This window comes from Pseudochaenichthys georgianus, chromosome 12 (genome assembly GCF_902827115.2).
Source record: "Pseudochaenichthys georgianus chromosome 12, fPseGeo1.2, whole genome shotgun sequence".
NCBI classification, from domain to species: domain Eukaryota; kingdom Metazoa; phylum Chordata; class Actinopteri; order Perciformes; family Channichthyidae; genus Pseudochaenichthys; species Pseudochaenichthys georgianus.
This window is the reverse complement of record NC_047514.1, coordinates 21,100,505-21,116,944: the sequence shown is the minus strand read 5'-3', so window position 1 is coordinate 21,116,944 and position 16,440 is coordinate 21,100,505. Positions and strand designations below refer to the sequence as shown.

At 40.7% G+C, this 16,440-nt stretch overlaps 1 protein-coding gene across 2 annotated transcripts in view; it reads left to right on the top strand.

Moving 5' to 3' along the window:
- The window catches only part of zswim6 (zinc finger, SWIM-type containing 6), a 50,939-nt gene that overhangs the window by 24,841 nt on the left and 9,658 nt on the right, over positions 1–16,440 (top strand). The window contains exons 2-9 of one of the 2 annotated variants that reach the window (XM_034095883.2): positions 4,817–5,173; positions 9,465–9,613; positions 9,707–9,857; positions 12,438–12,617; positions 13,766–13,942; positions 14,048–14,194; positions 14,993–15,139; positions 16,027–16,287. In XM_034095883.2, coding sequence (XP_033951774.1) covers positions 4,817–5,173; positions 9,465–9,613; positions 9,707–9,857; positions 12,438–12,617; positions 13,766–13,942; positions 14,048–14,194; positions 14,993–15,139; positions 16,027–16,287 — 1,569 coding nt within the window. Of the gene's footprint in view, positions 1–4,816; positions 5,174–9,464; positions 9,614–9,706; positions 9,858–12,437; positions 12,618–13,765; positions 13,943–14,047; positions 14,195–14,992; positions 15,152–16,026; positions 16,288–16,440 lie in introns of both variants that reach the window. The other variant, XM_034095882.2, reaches the window with a different exon arrangement.

Genomic DNA, 16,440 nt, shown 5'->3' with positions numbered 1-16,440 from the left:
TTCTTTGTTATTTACAGGTTCTTTTCCGCAAATTGTGAATATTGGCAGGTGATCACTGACATCAGTGATGAGGACCCCACTATGATGTTCCGTTTCAAGGACGTTAGTGAAAATGTTATCAATTAACGTTTCAGTAGTGCCAGAGCCATATAATAGAAGAGTTACGACAACGGAAGTCCAAAAACGGTTATCGTCACGTGTTTCATGTAGACGAGGATCGTTCCCCGGAAGTTCATGGCAGGCAATGTGAATGCATTGATAACAGGAGATAGAACTACGATTTTTGGTAATTATTAGTGAATAAAGGTTTTGATTTGCAATATTTATACAACAAATTGATATGTGTATGTATTTACATCAATATGTTTTAAAAAATAAAACCATGGTTTGCTGTGCTGCCTGGGGATGCTCAAATCGCTGTGTATTCAACCACTATGGAATATGTATTTGGGCAGACAAAACTGAGTTGAGTAATATTTCTTATTTTTAAGTGGTATAATATTTAAAATGTTCGAAAATGTACTTACATTAGTCTCAAAGATTGAGGGAAGAAGGGATGAGGAGACTGAGAGAAAGGAAAGTGAGGGTGAAGAAAGAGAGGACATGGCTAGTGAGGAGAAACAGGGAGGGCGGACACCACCCACTCAGCCAGCAGCCAGTCAGCATACGAGGGAACCAGCAGCGAGTCAGCATACGAGGGAACCAGCAGCCAGTCAGCATACGAGGGAACCAGCAGCCAGTCAGCATACGAGGGAACCAGCAGCCAGTCAGCATACGAGGGAACCAGCAGCCAGTCAGCATACGAGGGAACCAGCAGCCAGTCAGCATACGAGGGAACCAGCAGCCAGTCAGCATACGAGGGAACCAGCAGCCAGTCAGCATACGAGGGAACCAGCAGCCAGTTAAACGGATCTATTAAAACAATTAAAGAGCCAAGAAGGAATCACCAAAAAAGCAAAGGCTGCACTAAGAAAAATCAGGAAGGAAAATGAAGCTCTCAAGACAACAATGAAAATTAGGGACAAGAAATATAAGAGAACGTTTTCAAAAGACCAACTTAAGGCATTGGGCAGACTCACCACAAAGGGGATGAAATGGAGCAATGAGACAATTAAGAAGGCTTTAAAAATTCGCTTTGCGAGCGGACCAACGGGTTACAAAACTCTGCAGGAATTGAAGATTCCCCTTCCAGGAATAAGGACACTGCAAAGAAGGATGCAATGTGTTAAGTTTGAGCCTGGTGTGTTGACAGAGGTCTTTGATTTCCTAAAATTGAAGGCAGATTGATTGACAGACCTTGAAAGGGAGTTTGTGTTGACCTTGGATGAAATGGCAATCACACCAAGTGTGGAGTTAGACATGATTACAGGCAAACTGTACGGTGATGTGACTTTACCAGGTCACACAGGGGTGGCAACACATGCTTGTGTGTTTATGTTGGCTGGAAACACAGCACGGTGGAAGCAAGTAGTGGCATATCATTACACTGGCAATTCTACCAATGGAGCAGAGTACAGGCCAATCATTATTGATATAATACAGAGGGCAGCATCCATAGGCCTACATGTGCTTGATGTCACCACCGACATGGGTAGCCCTAACCGAGCCATGTGGAAATCCTTTGGGGTGGACCAAAATAAAACATCGGTGCCACATCCAGCAACACCAGACGGGCAGCTTTATTTCATGCGCGATGTCCCACATCTGGTAAAAATGGAGTAAGAGAGGGACTTGAAAAACCTTGGTGGCTCTCTACTCATGTTGTTACAGTTGTCTTGGTTACAGCTCAAGTTTTTTTTTGTTGCCATTTCCACATCTTTAGAAAATATGAAATATAAAATTGAAGTGAAATCAACCTCTTCTCTGGAGATCAAACTTTGATTTCTCTGTCTTGTGAGTTTGCAGTTTTGCTCCTCCACCTGTAAAATCACTGCCCCTCCACCTGCCACACAGTAGGTTACTAACAAGATTACTTATATAATACAGTGATAGAATACATGTTTAGTATGCTTACTTATATAAAACGGTAGTATTAAACTTACCTTGTGTTTTCACTCTCACTTAAGTCCCCTCTCCCTTTGCCATCAATCCAAAATCAGCTGAGCTCAACATTATACAGACAGGTAATAATCAACATAATCACAAGGACACAATATGGCTCTGCTAAAAACACTCACTCTTACACGCACCAAAGTTATATTTATCTAATATTTAACTCCCTCCCACCCCCGCATACAATCCCGTTTAGAAGCGCCCTCTTCTCTAATTCAACATGTTGGACGAAATGACATTAAGAGAATGGAATTTACAATTGAAAGGCTGTTCAACGTGTGTTGCTAACTTGATCGGTATCCTAGCTTAATCTGTTATCTGTAAACGTTCCCTAAATCTACTAATTTAGGGATAATCCACTGACATCCTTTAATACACATGTTAATTTGAATCAGATGTACTGATAATATCCGCAATATAAATCTTTAAACTTCTTCTTACCTTTAAAAGTCCGTCACGAACGGTCTATTATGCTGCAACTCTACAGCTCTGCTAGCCTTGGCGCTAACTTCTGGGGAACGATTGAGAGGCTCCACGATCCGCCATTGCTGTAAAAAAGTGGTCCATTGGAGTGAACGGAGATGTCGTAACTCTTCTATTATATGGCTCTGAGTAGTGCTAGTTAACCTGGTTGGTTTGGTTATTAGACGGAGAAGCCAGAGAGAAGGAAACATATCCATGAAGTTTCTCGCCTGTTGGAGCGAGTTGTGTTTTAATAAATTAACGTTGAAATCTCCACACACATAAAGGTTTTTAATTCTATGAGGTCTGAGCATTTTTTCTACTTGTTCATTAAATTCCTCAAGGTTACTTCCAGGCTTTCTATACATGCATGAGATGAGCATATGTTTTTTCTGTTTTAGCTCAATGTCTATGGTGACAGATTCAAGGAGGTTTTTGCAGCAGAGGGAGAGACTTCCTACCAATCTCGCAGAAAGTGTGTTTTTAACAAACCGTGAAACCCCTCCACCTCTTTGGAGTTTGCGATCCATATGAAAAGCCACATAATCGGGTAAAAAAATTGTCAACAGTGTTTGAGTCAGTTTGCCAGGTCTCTGAGATTGAAATGATGTCAAAATATCTATTTATGAGTTTATTTAATTTTGATGTCGAAACAGTTATGTCTTATTAGATTTTCATCAAAGAGATTTAAATCCTTAGTTTACTCCGGTCACTGGGACTGGGTGATTTGAGTTCATGGTTCATACACCGAGGTAAGTTCATGACTGATCATACAACACAGAGGATTTATTTTAACACACAGGACAAAATACAAAACTGAATATAACGGATTATTATCGAGTGGTCGATGGAACTTTTGACTTACGCTTAATGAATGAAGTGAGGGAAAATAGCGCATAGATGTAATTGCATTATTTATTTGTCAATACTTTACCAATAGCGGGAGTAATATTCTTATCCTCAGAGTTCATTAAAATATAGATAAGTCCTCACTGTCCTTCACAATAGATACTTTTCCTTCGTTTGTTTTGATGAATATTTTACAGTCCCTGGTCCAGGTAGCTTTTGTTCCTCTTCCTCAGGTCTCTCGCAGTTCTTGCGATATCCGCGTTCCTTTTCGTGAGGTGCTCGTTAATGTAGATTCCGGTCCCTTTCAGTTTCTTGGCGTTTATCATCATACGAACTTTTGTCTTTCTGCTCACAAGTTTTATGATCACCCTTTGGAATCCACTTTCCGACGGCTTCCCAAGTGTGTGGCAGATCTCAATCTTCCCAGACTTCAGGTACACACCACGATCGTTAAGTGCCTCGAGCACCTGTGTTTCGACCGAATCATGTCCGACTCTGTCTGTAGAAGGCGCAGAATCTCCTTTCACTACCTGGGAATATGGTTTTATGATTTTTAATCCGGTCACGATAACATCCTCTTTTCGGGTGTGTTGTTCAAGCTCCTCGATCTTTCTCTCCAGCGTGACAATCTTCTTGTCTTTTTCCTTCATTATCCTCTCCATGCTTCCGATCGTTTCCAGCAGTTTTTTTAATTGTTATGCTGTCATCCTTTCGGGTCTTATTTAAGTCACTTATATCCTTGGTAATACTGGATAAAGCACCCTTAATTTCTAGGAGATCAGCGTTCCCTGCGTTCGCAGCATTCGCTCGTGTCGTCATCTTAATTGTAGTTCTACTTTATGTAACATTTTTATTTTAACAGTACATCACATGTTTTTTAAGCTAAAGCAGTTACTTACAGTTCTATGGAGCCTTTTTGGCTTGTATAACGTCTTTTTTCTTTGCTTTAGCAGGCAGCTAATTGTATTACATTGTGTTTTAAATTCTCTGACAGGCACCAAAAGGCATACAGAATATATTAGCAACATGCTAGATCACAATGGAGCAGTTAGCCAGTTAATTTCCTTGGGCAGGCTGGTAGAGACCAAAAAGAGAGATATTATCACTTATATGGCAAGACATGACTCAAATGAAGCAACATTAACTTAAAGGTAGGGTAGGTAAGAATGGAGAAACCAGCTCGAGTGCGCTAGAATTTGAAAGTACGCAGCGGAAAAAAATCTGCCCCTTCCTTCAGACTTCCTTACAGAGCCCCTCCTCCAACACACACGAACGTGTTTCTGAAGTGAATTACCTACCCCACCTTTTAAGAAGTGAAATGTTCAGTGAAAACTTGATTCCCGAGTCATTCATCGTAGGTTTAAATAGAGATTTGTAATATGAAAGCCACTCTGTGTACTTACTGATCACCTGCATATGCCTAACAGTAGATATGTCTTCTGTTCCTCTGCAGGGTTCCACCTCAGCGGCACGGTGCGGGAGCCTGCCACGGCCTCTGAGCCAGAGCTCGTCTGCAACGTGAGCGTCAGCTTCGACCGCTGCAAGATCACAGCGGTGACATGCAGCTGCGGCAACAAGGACATCTTCTACTGCACACACGTGGTGGCGCTGGCGCTGTATCGAGTACGGAAGCCCGAGCAGGTCAAACTGCGGCTGCCCATCTCAGAGACTCTTTTCCAGATGAACAGAGATCAGCTACAGAAGTTTGTTCAGTACCTGATCACTGTGCATCACACCGAGGTGCTGCCCACCGCTCAGAAACTGGCTGATGAGATCCTGTCGCAGAACTCCGAGATCAACCAGGTGCACGGTGAGTGGAGAGGCTGGAACAATTGTGGTTATTTATTCATTTGCACTATTTTGCATTGTTGGAGGACTTATGCTTTCATTGACAGCTTTTTATTGTAATACTTGAAACAAACCCATTCTGCCGATAATACTTCTCCACTTCTACTTAAGTAACATTTTCAGTGCAGGACTTTTACTTGTAATGGAGTAATCTAAGACCAAATTATTTCTAATTGTATTAAAGGAAAGCATCTCAGTAGTTCCTCAAGTACTTCGAGGTACTTGTTAGTGTTATTCTGTCCTCCATCATGCACCAGTGGAGGAGCAGCTGGAGGCTGATGTCTTCAGAGACGACTCAGAAAACACAGTGTGTTTAGGGAGAAACAAATCAGGTGAAGTTTCACTTGTATGTAGGAAAAGTTTCTGATGAAACTTTTGTTGCTGGTTAGGCTGTCACAGAAACAATTAGGAGATCTGTAGAATATTATATTGTGGAACAAAATATACCTTTTTATATGTTGTGCTATTCCTTTTTATTGTATTCTCTGGGATATTTTGTGTTTTATGGCACTTTTAGTTACATGTTGATTGGTTATATAAGTAGTGAATGGTACTATTTAGGAATACATTTTGTGGTAGTTTTCCGCTTCTGGAGCACTTTGTGTTACAGTAATATTCCTTATCTCAGTTTGTTTACATTTAAAACACATATCATTGTGTACAGTAAGTTAATGACTGTATACATGAACATATGATGTATGTCTGAGGGAGATTTTCCTTGCATGTACTTGGTGGTTGTATAATGTCTCTTTAGTATCTGCATGTACGCTGTGGAAAGAAGTCGAACCTATTTAGCTTTTTGCATCTCAGGGCTTTAATCCTCCCCAGTGAGGCTTGTTAAGTGTTGTTCGCTGGTTATTGTTGCAGATTTAGCAGAATTAATGGTATTGATCAGTGTTTAAGCTGGCTGCATTAATGCACACAGGGAGCAAGGTGCTGATGCATGCATGTTCACGTCTGCTCCTCCCTGGGAACACACATTATTATTATTATTATTATTATTATTATTATTATTATTATAACAATAATGAATCCAACCGAGGACATCAACTCTACATAAGTACACTTTCAAAATACTTTTACTGGAATATGTGCATTTTCTACTACTTTTTACTTATAATTCACTTAAAGGAGACCTATCATGCTATATTTAAATGATATAGTGTATGACCATACCTATATAAGGTATATTTATACATTTTATTTTTCAAAATACCAAACAGATCATTTTTTAGACATGCCTCGTTTCGCTCATTTTCGCTTTATTCCAAGCCCGTCTTTGAAAATTCTGAGCAGCAGCTGACCACGCCCCCCTGCAGAAGAGCAGGCATGAGAGTCACGTTACCATGCTTGCTGTGATTACGAGTGTCGAATAAACATGTCATCTCAGAGCAATGCATGTGTTCAAGCATACTATCAATTTGATCCAGAAACTGACCCTGAAGCAGCGGAGGTTTTGGTGGAGGTGCAAAAATCTCGGTTGCAGCAGGACGTTTCTGAATGGTTAGCTGACAAGCTGTTGTCCCTATTTATTTTACTCCGTTACGATGCTTGCTCCTTATTCCGTTCATATTTTGACTAATTAGCAAGAATGCAATGTGTACAGTTTGTAACGCAAAAACAGCGATATATAATATATATTTATAAAGGGAGACATTCATATTTTCAGCATATATACAATGGCCTCATTGCATTTAATAGTTTACAGTCCTTTTCTTCCAACAACCGTTGGAAAGTTGAATAACTTAGGATGATAAAAAGTATAACTCCAACAACACCTCAGTTGTCAGCAATGTGTGTAGTTTCATGTGTTTTTAAAAGCTCAGTTATTGACTTATTTGTGCAAATTGCGCCACGACGTCATTGTACTATTATATACTACACAGCAATGGCATAACACACCCATGTGTACGACAAAAAGGTCCACACACACAACCTTATGCTTTTGAAATCAGAATATTCTTTACCCATCCAAACATGAATAATCACGACACATTTTGATATCAACTTGGAACTTTATTGTCAAAATCAACGGTTAAAAAAACCCATACAAAAAAACTAAATGTAGCCTACTTGTATTTTGTATAAATGACACTAAATATTTTTACAGAAGCTTTGTGAGCTGGTGCTGGGGCTTCCTTGGACGCAGGATCAGAGTGGTGATTCCGGCCTGCGTTGTCCTCAGGATACGCAGGGAGTTTCCTGATCCGTGAAATGTCGATGTTGGGTTCAGACAGCAGCCAAATTGAACCGTGTAGCATACTCGGCGATGACCTCCTCCCTGTCAGGTCGCTCATAATGGTGCAGGGTCCACAAAGACTTGCTCGAAGATGAGGTCCATCAAGTTGGCCACGTAGGGCTGTGCAATGGTAAAAAAAGCACAACAAAAAATGTGGTTTAGACTAGTATATGCATGTAAAAAACTGAAACTTCTTAGCAAAGCTCTCTATTTAGCAAAGCTCTTTGCTTAGCCTTTTCCAATCTGAGTTAGTTTTGAACCGTAACGTGCATGCTGTGTTTCTGACTCAATACAGATGATGTGTTGGAGAGGGGCTGAGCTCAGTAGACTGCCTGTAATGAGTGCTAGCCACTAATTAGCCTGTTGTTAGAGGTAAGGCCTTGTCAACAACAACAGACCAACGGGGCTTTAGCTCAGTTTTACTCGTGGTGTGTGTCCCCCCTCGCATACATACAGTGTTGTATCCTAACACACCCCCATTTATATTCATGTGCGCAAACAAGTAAACACACAAAAGCTTTTACATATAACGCTGCAAAACACGGCATGTCTCATTGGCGTAGTTTAGCTTACAGATCGATGATATCTGATCGTTCTTACAGACTACAATCACAAAAGCGTTTACATATAACGCTGGAAAAAACGGCACTTGCCTACAGAAGATTACGTTTGTTATTATAACTTACTCAATATGATTGTAGAGGATATAAAATACTAATAAATAGGAGAATAAATACTTGTGTTATCGCCTAGGGCGTGGCTGTACAGCCTTCACACAGATCGCCATTACGGCAGTATGTCTGAACATGTTAGCAAATGCCTGATAATTCAAATGACAAAGCAAAGACTGCGGAGCGTACAAAATAAAATGCTACAAAAATATATAAACACCTAACCGATTACTATTTGGGTTTGAGGCGACATTGATGCGGCGAAGCTACAAGCTAGAGATAGCTTTATCAGGAAAAACACCGCTAAATAAAAACGTACAGCTTCAAAATTGGATGTGTCCTCACTGGCCTGGTCCCGGATGGTTGGTATTGATCCCGGGTTTAGCATTAGTTTGGAGGCATATCCGTGTTGGACTTGAGAGAAGTTAATAAACATGTCCGTGGTAAAATGTTTGGAACACACAAACAGAAATCTTCCGTGGTCTTCTGGCACATGTCCCTTGTAAATGAAGTCTAGCCACAGATTCATTTCTTTTTCCACTGATGGCATTGCATGCAGTCCCCTGTCCCGAGTCTTGCAGCCAACAACAGCACAACGTTTAACTAGCTTAGACATCCTGGCAAGAGCAGGCAAAAACACAGATGTGACTGGGGTGTTGATTATTTAGCCTGCCGAATGAGAGGTTTGGCAATGCACGTGGCCGTGGCTCATTCCCCTGATAGGTGGAGAGTTGACCAATAAGCGGAGCACTTCTTTGTGACGTAGAAAAGTATTGGAATGTGGATCCGTTTTTTTCAGATCCGTTGCAGCCCCTTTTTTAGAGATTTGGCGAAGGAGGAAAATAGAGAGGGTTGTGTTTTCTGACACTTGGTGAGTTCCCTGGAACACCGGGGACACATATTCATGTATAAAAGACGTACAAAGGTGCATTTTGCATGATAGGTCCCCTTTAAGGTTTTGTTGCAGATCCAGAATAAAAAAACGTAATATCTTCAACTATTATCATATATATATATATATATATATATATTATATATAAAGCTTCCGGGCAATATATTTATATTAGCTCCACATTTTCGATGCCGCAAAAATAAAGTGATGTCCATATTAATTCATCAATTATTATGATACTGAAAAATGCATAATGAATACTTATATATTGATGCCAAGGCTTTTATACTTTTACTGAATTAAGACATTGAATCCAACTAAACGGAGAATGTCTTCACCGAGGTATTGCTACTAGATCTTAGGACTTTCTCAGCCACTGAATGACTGAATCAGTCTGATGACCTCCTGCTCTTGTAATGAGTTCCTGACTGATGTTCTTTGTTGGTTTCAGGAGCTCCGGACCCGACGGCGGGCGCCAGCGTGGACGATGAGAACTGCTGGCACCTGGACGAGGAGCAGGTTCAGGAGCAGGTCAAGCTCTTCCTCTCCCAGGGCGGCTACCACGGCTCGGGGAAGCAGCTCAACTTACTGTTCAGCAAGGTAACACAATCATTCCCAACAAACGTCATCACACCGCATTGTGGCAGCAGCTGAATGGCCATGTTTACCCACAATGCCCCTTGGTCTCTGCAGGTGAGGGAGATGCTGAAGATGAGGGACTCAAACGGAGCGCGCATGTTAACGCTGATCACAGAGCAGTTCATGGGTGACCCCAGACTGGCGCTGTGGAGGCAGCAGGGGACCACCATGACGGACAAGTACAGGCAGCTGTGGGACGAACTAGGTAACACTCACAAACACACAGATGCACACACACTAGGGCTGTCCTGAATACCATTTGTCAGATATTCGGCCCGCGCAGGGGGGGTGTGCGTAGTAATCAGTAGCGAACCACTTCAACGCGTGTATTTCGGTTTATTCACGGCATTCATTTTGTTATTCTACAGTATTGTTGTTTTATAGTTATTTGTTAATGTATATAACCCAATTTGTGTTCTTTGAAATTGGAAAAGATATTTGTGTTTGTTACTTTTGTTGCAGTTGTATATATATCTTAAGTGTAATTTGGCTTGGCTTCCTATTTTGTATGGACATGCTTTTATTTTGAAGGAGAGTTAGCGCTGTTGACAGGAAGTTGTTGTTGCTATGGAAACAACGTGATGAGATTAACGGAGAAAAAGTCATATCTCAATCAATCAATGTTTATTTATATAGCCCAATATCACAAATGTTACGTTTGTCTCAGTGGACTTCACAGTTTGTACAGAATATCAAGTCCATATATATATATATACATATACATATACATATAAAGACGGAGAAAGTAAAGGATAAAGTTGATGGTTAAGTGTTGGCACCCCCCGAAGAGGCACAAGCTCTTACGTTGATATTGGAGATTTCAATAAATTCAATTTGGTGAAAAAAACGAATATCCGAATAACGAAATTGAAACCCGAATAGTACTCCAACAAACAAATATTCGGATATTCGTGTACAGCCCTAACACACAACCGCACAGAGGCACACACACATCCGCAAAGACATAGCAGCAATCCTGAATACCAGTTATATGTCAGTACAATTGTAAAGAAATTGTGCTTTTTAAATACATGTTTCTTAAGAATTTTTTTAAACAAATTAGGCAATTTATCTATGAGTTGATCAACTCATTTGTGTAAAGAAATGGTCTTTCAGTTCCCTTTTTTTAAGCAAAAATATCTGGATAAGTGTCTCTAATGTGAACATTATGTGCATTTCTCCATTCTAAAATATTTGTAAACCTAATGTGTTTGGGTTTTGGACTGTGAAAAGCAACAGAAAACATTTAATCACGTCATTTTGGACTGCAGGAAATTGTTGCTTTGGATTCAATGGAAATGTCAGATTCTTTGGTGTACATCATCAAACATCCTTTATTTAAAAAGCCCAGAATACATGTGTATGTAAATAGAAATACACATCTTCTGTTTTCTGGTGTCCCTGTGCAGAAATACCTTCGCTTTTAGATGCAGGAACATCGTAAAAGCTTAAATGACTTTTCTATGAATGATAAAAGGGTTAGAATCCCTTGACAATGAGCCTGGCTTTGCTCCTGACCAATAGGGTGATGCAACATGTTCCATTAGACCACCTTCATGTTACCATAGTCTTCTTTCACACCTTCTCTCCCTCTGTTGTTGTTTTTCTTTACCTAATATCCCCCTCACTCACTCACTCACTCACTCACTCACTCACTCACTCACTCACCAACACCCACCCATTATATGTTCTTGCTCTGCATTTCGTCACTCATGTCTGCCATCTTTTTCTCAGCGCTCAGTTTTCCCTTCCCTCGTTGTTGTCATTGAAGCAGCCCTAACAAAGAGACAGAGGATAAAGCCCATCTCCTCCTGTCCCCTCCCCCCATCCTCAGCCTCTCTCCCTCCCTCTGCATTCACTTCCCCCTTCCCTGTCCTCCTGTTTTTTCTCACTTCACTTCCTTTCTTTTCTTCTCCTGTTTCATTTTGTCATCTGTCATCCCGTATTTATCCTCAACGTGTTCATTGTTCCCTCCCAGTCTTCATGTGTGTTCCTTTTCAGATCTGTCTCTAATGTCTTCATGTTTGTAGCCACAAGGCTGCTGAACTTAGCTCACATTTTCACACTTCTTTTTATTTATTCATAGTTCATTCATGTATTGTATTAGTGGTATTCCAGCTTCTCCAAAATTAGGATTTGCTGCTTTTTTCTGTTTCATATATTTAATACCTATGAAAGGGTTTTGCAAAAAAAATTCTGACAAAATCAAATATTTGAAAAAGTCACTATGGATGTGGAAATAATAACGGCGGTTATATTTGTATTCATATTCAGCACCTGCAATAAATCATTACTTAAAAAATGGTTATAACAATGTATTAACCACTGGTGTTTTCTCTCTTTGCTTCTGTTAATGAGCAGAGAAACCATTTAGTGTAGTCCGTGATAGTCCCAGCTCGCAGTGGGCTTGCCTATATATATATATATATATATATATATATATATATATATATATATATTTGTGCTTTGGACTGTTTTCTGAAAAACATATTTAGATGATAATAACATTAGGTCGAAAATGATGGTTACATGCACAAATAAGCACTGGAAAATGTAACTTTGCATATTTCAGCCCTAGTTTATGCTTTCAAAATTGCGGTGACAATGACACTTAGTAACTTGGTTTGTATTTCTCGCAACACAAATTGAAATCATATTTTTGACACTATTCATAACCACCACCTCTCCTGCTGCACGATAAAACAGCAGAGTGTTGTATCTCCCGATGTTAATGTGTGTGTGTGTGTGTGTGTGTGTGTGTGTGTGTGTGTGTGTGTGTGTGCAGGCGCCCTGTGGATGTGCATCGTGCTGAACCCCCACTATAAGCCCGAGCAGAAGGGCTTCTGGCTGCGGCAGCTTCGCAGGTGGAACAGCGTGGACGTGTGTCCCTTGGAGGACGGTAACCATGGCAGCGAGTTGACCAATCTGACCAACGCTCTGCCCCAGGGCCCCCCCGGCAACCCAGGTGAGATGACACCTGCCTCCCCCCTTTTTTATCTCCCAAATCCTCCCGTACATCACATCTGGAGCTTTTCTTTCTCCTCCCTCCTGCAGCACCTCCTCCCCCTTTTCTGTTTTAACACTGTTGAGGTTTCTTTCTCCCCCCTCCCTCCTCTCTTTTAATCAAGTCTCCTTTCTTCAATCTCTGTGCCTGCGAGCCTTATTACCTTTTTAGTGTGGCTAATAGAATGGGCCTAATAACACATTTCAGGTCCTGCAGCCTTTTCCACCAAATCAAAGAAAACCCAGACACACAAACGTTTCTATCAGTTGGTAATAAAAAGGTTTAAAGGGAAGAGAGACTCTGCTATTACTGCTGCTGATTTGTCTGTACTGGCCATGCATTGTTTTTTTTATTGATATTTAGACAAAAAAGCAGTTGGACAAGAATTAAGAAAACAGTAATATATATATTATAAGGAAATATTTTTCTGCTACTTTCTTTTCCTCTTACTAAGTAATTATAAGTATTTTTCAAATGTTCAGAACCAAAAAAGGAGTATAATGTTCCAATGGAGTCAACATGGAGCTACGCTGTGGGCAACAACATATTACATTCTGTGTGAACTTGTTTTATGGCCCTTTTTGCTTTTATTCTGGCAAATCTGCACTATGAAAAGTATGCTGATCTAGCTATAAACACAAATTGTTTGCAATGTACCCATAGATGTACACACAATTGTCACAAGAATACTTTAATACTGAAAAATACATACATGTGATTCTCATGCACGGTCTGGTTAAAAGAAAGTGCTTTTTTTTAATTATTTCTAAGCTAATTTATGTACATTTATTCATGATTCCCATCAGATCTAATTATATCATGGGAAAGTTTAAGATATGCTGAATATAGAAATATATTTACATGTATTTATGACTTCTTAGAGTATTTGACTCAACTTGCAACGGTCTTCTAAAGGTTTAAAAGTACATAAATGGCCTTCATGAGCGTGTTTCACAATCTCTGCTGCTGCTGACCTTATTGGGCCAATCAGTGGCACAAACTAAAGTAACTTCCCAGCATGCACCTGTTTCTTTCCCCTCACACAGTATCTTTGCCTCCCCTCTCCCCTCTCCCCCCTCGCAGCGTCTGACTTATTTCTCTCCTCTCAGACTCTCTCACGCGGCCTCACCGGACCGTGTTCACCCGGGCGATCGAGGCGTGCGACCTGCACTGGCAGGACCCCCACCTGCAGCACATTATCACAGAGGACCACTACATCCACTACTGTTACCATGACAACCTCGACAGCTCCCTGTTCGACCCCCGAGGGTGGCCCCTGTGGCACGGTGAGAGCGGGGACACATTATTTACGGGGAATTTAATGAAAAGGAATAAATAAAGGTGGATGAAAGGAGATATGATGTATTTATTGTTGTTGTTCCTCCCTGTAGAGCACGTCCCGACCGCCTGCGCCCGCGTCGACGCTCTGAGGTCACATGGTTTCCCCAAAGAAGCACTCAGGCTCGCCATCGCCATCGTGAACACACTGCGGAGGCAACAGCAGAAACAGATGGACTTCTTCCGCACTCACAAAAAAGGTCAGTTTGTATTACATTTAAATGTTGCTTTTTAATATTTCTAACACTTGCTATTATATGTTTTATTTAGATTTACATTTTCAAACCTGCATAGAAAAAATAAACCTTTTAAAAAGGAAGTCACATATATTTTCCACTAAAACATTAAAATTGGGCTCTAAATTTGTATTTATTTTTCCATTTCCTCTTTGTCGATTTTACCAGCAAAATAAATAAGATTAGAATCTTCACCTGGAGCCTTAAATGGCTTTATTCATTCACAAAAGTATCACTAAGATGAAGGAAAAAAGCAAATAAATCATATTCTGCTACGAGCTGAAACACAGGCGTTTTCTGTCTCATCTCCTGACACCATATTGCAGTCTTGAAAGTTCTTACAAACAGCTAAATTCCCTAAAAGACAAGGTGTAAATAAAGTGTTGCATTTCCTCTACAATGGCTTTTTTTTAAAAACCATTATTAATCATTTGAATTATTTTGTACATGGTTGACTGCTGGTGGGAGAAATTAATTTATAATAACACATATCTTAATTGGTTAGCCAAGCCATCCATTTTCTGCCACTCATCTGGGTCCAGGTCATGTCAATTGATTTTAATAATTATATTACAAGCATTAATTGTAGGTCTTATTGTAGCGACTGATGTTCTGTCCTTCTTGGGACATACTTTTGCTAAAACAGGTATTTAATTGCACTCTGTCTTAAATTCCACTTCTTCAATATTGTTGAAACTATAATGTTACTGATGGTATCACCAAGTAGTATAAATATATTATTAACAGTTGGTGTTCCTTCAGAGCTGCTCCATAAAGGAACCACATCTGTCACTAACCTGGAGGGCTGGGTGGGGCACCCTCTGGATCCCATCGGCACCCTGATCAGCACCCTGATGGAGTCGTGGAGGAACAGCGAGGAAGGGGCCGCCGCACTGCGAGACTTCTCAGGTACATTCAGAGGTACCCACGGCAACAGGTTTACTTATTTAAAAGTACCAATATAACTATTTGAAAACACAAATTTGCAAAGTAGTCAACGTTGTTTAAATGACAGATTTTCTCTCTTAAAAGGAAGCCCTAACTAGAAACCAGATTAATATTTACACAACATGATGTTGTGAACTCATTGTGTATTTTACATGTAAAATATAATCTGAGATGTAATGCATTTAAGGTATAATGTGAAAAAGGAGGAAATACTCATTTGAAATACCTCCAAGGTGGCCCTTGAGTACAGAACTTGAGGAAATGCACTTCAACACACTACACAAACACACTGAGTGTGCGTCCAACATTTACATTGCATTGATTGCGTCTTCCTGTCGGAGCTCAAGGCCCGCAGGTTGCAATCAGCAGTGATGACACAGACGTGCTGATTGGCCCGTAGTAATCTTCCAATAACAGCTCATGAATGAGAAATGCAGCAGAAAAAACACTCCAATTAAAATTCATTAATTATGCAGAGAGCTCAGCGAGGAGAAGAATTTCAACAAACTGAAAGGACGGGGATTGTTCTTCACTCATTTGCTTCACTTCTAAATGTGAACCAAGAAAGCCTTTTCACAAGTTATGAGAGTTCTCAATTAGGACTTCCAGCACTCTGTTTTTTCATATGTGTGTGTGTGTATTCACTTGGGACTTTTAACCTCCTGGGACGGACTGTGAGGTCTGCCAAGACATCATTAAGCCATTAAAACACATGATGACGGTCCTCAGGAGGATACTCACTCTGAAAAGAACAGATAGATCAATAGATGTATCAATACTCTGCTCGACCGCCTCCCAAAGGGAACATCTTTCCCCCCTTAACATCTCCCCCCTCTGCCTCCCCTCAGGTCCTCTGGGTGCAGGTCGGAGGATGGACCGTCCGATTCTGCAGACGCAGCGCTTCCTGGAGGAGGGGGAGTCGCTGGTGTCGCTGGCCGTGGAGACGGCTCTGATCGGCCTGGGGCAGCAGAGGGTGATGCCGGACGGCCTCTACGCTCAGGAGAAGGTCTGTCGCAACGAAGAGCAGCTACTGGCCAAGCTCCAAGAGATCGACCTAGACGACACGTTGGTGAAAATCTTCCGGAAACAAGCCGCTTTCCTGCTAGAGGGTGAGTGGGGGGCTAAGATCGAAGCATTGTAATGTATGTAAAGCATTTTCTGGTTGGGAGGTTTTGCTGCTTCTCTTTGTCTCAGGATATTAATTGAATATATTTGGGTTTGATGAGTTTTACAATCATCCAATTTCAAGATATAAAAAAACC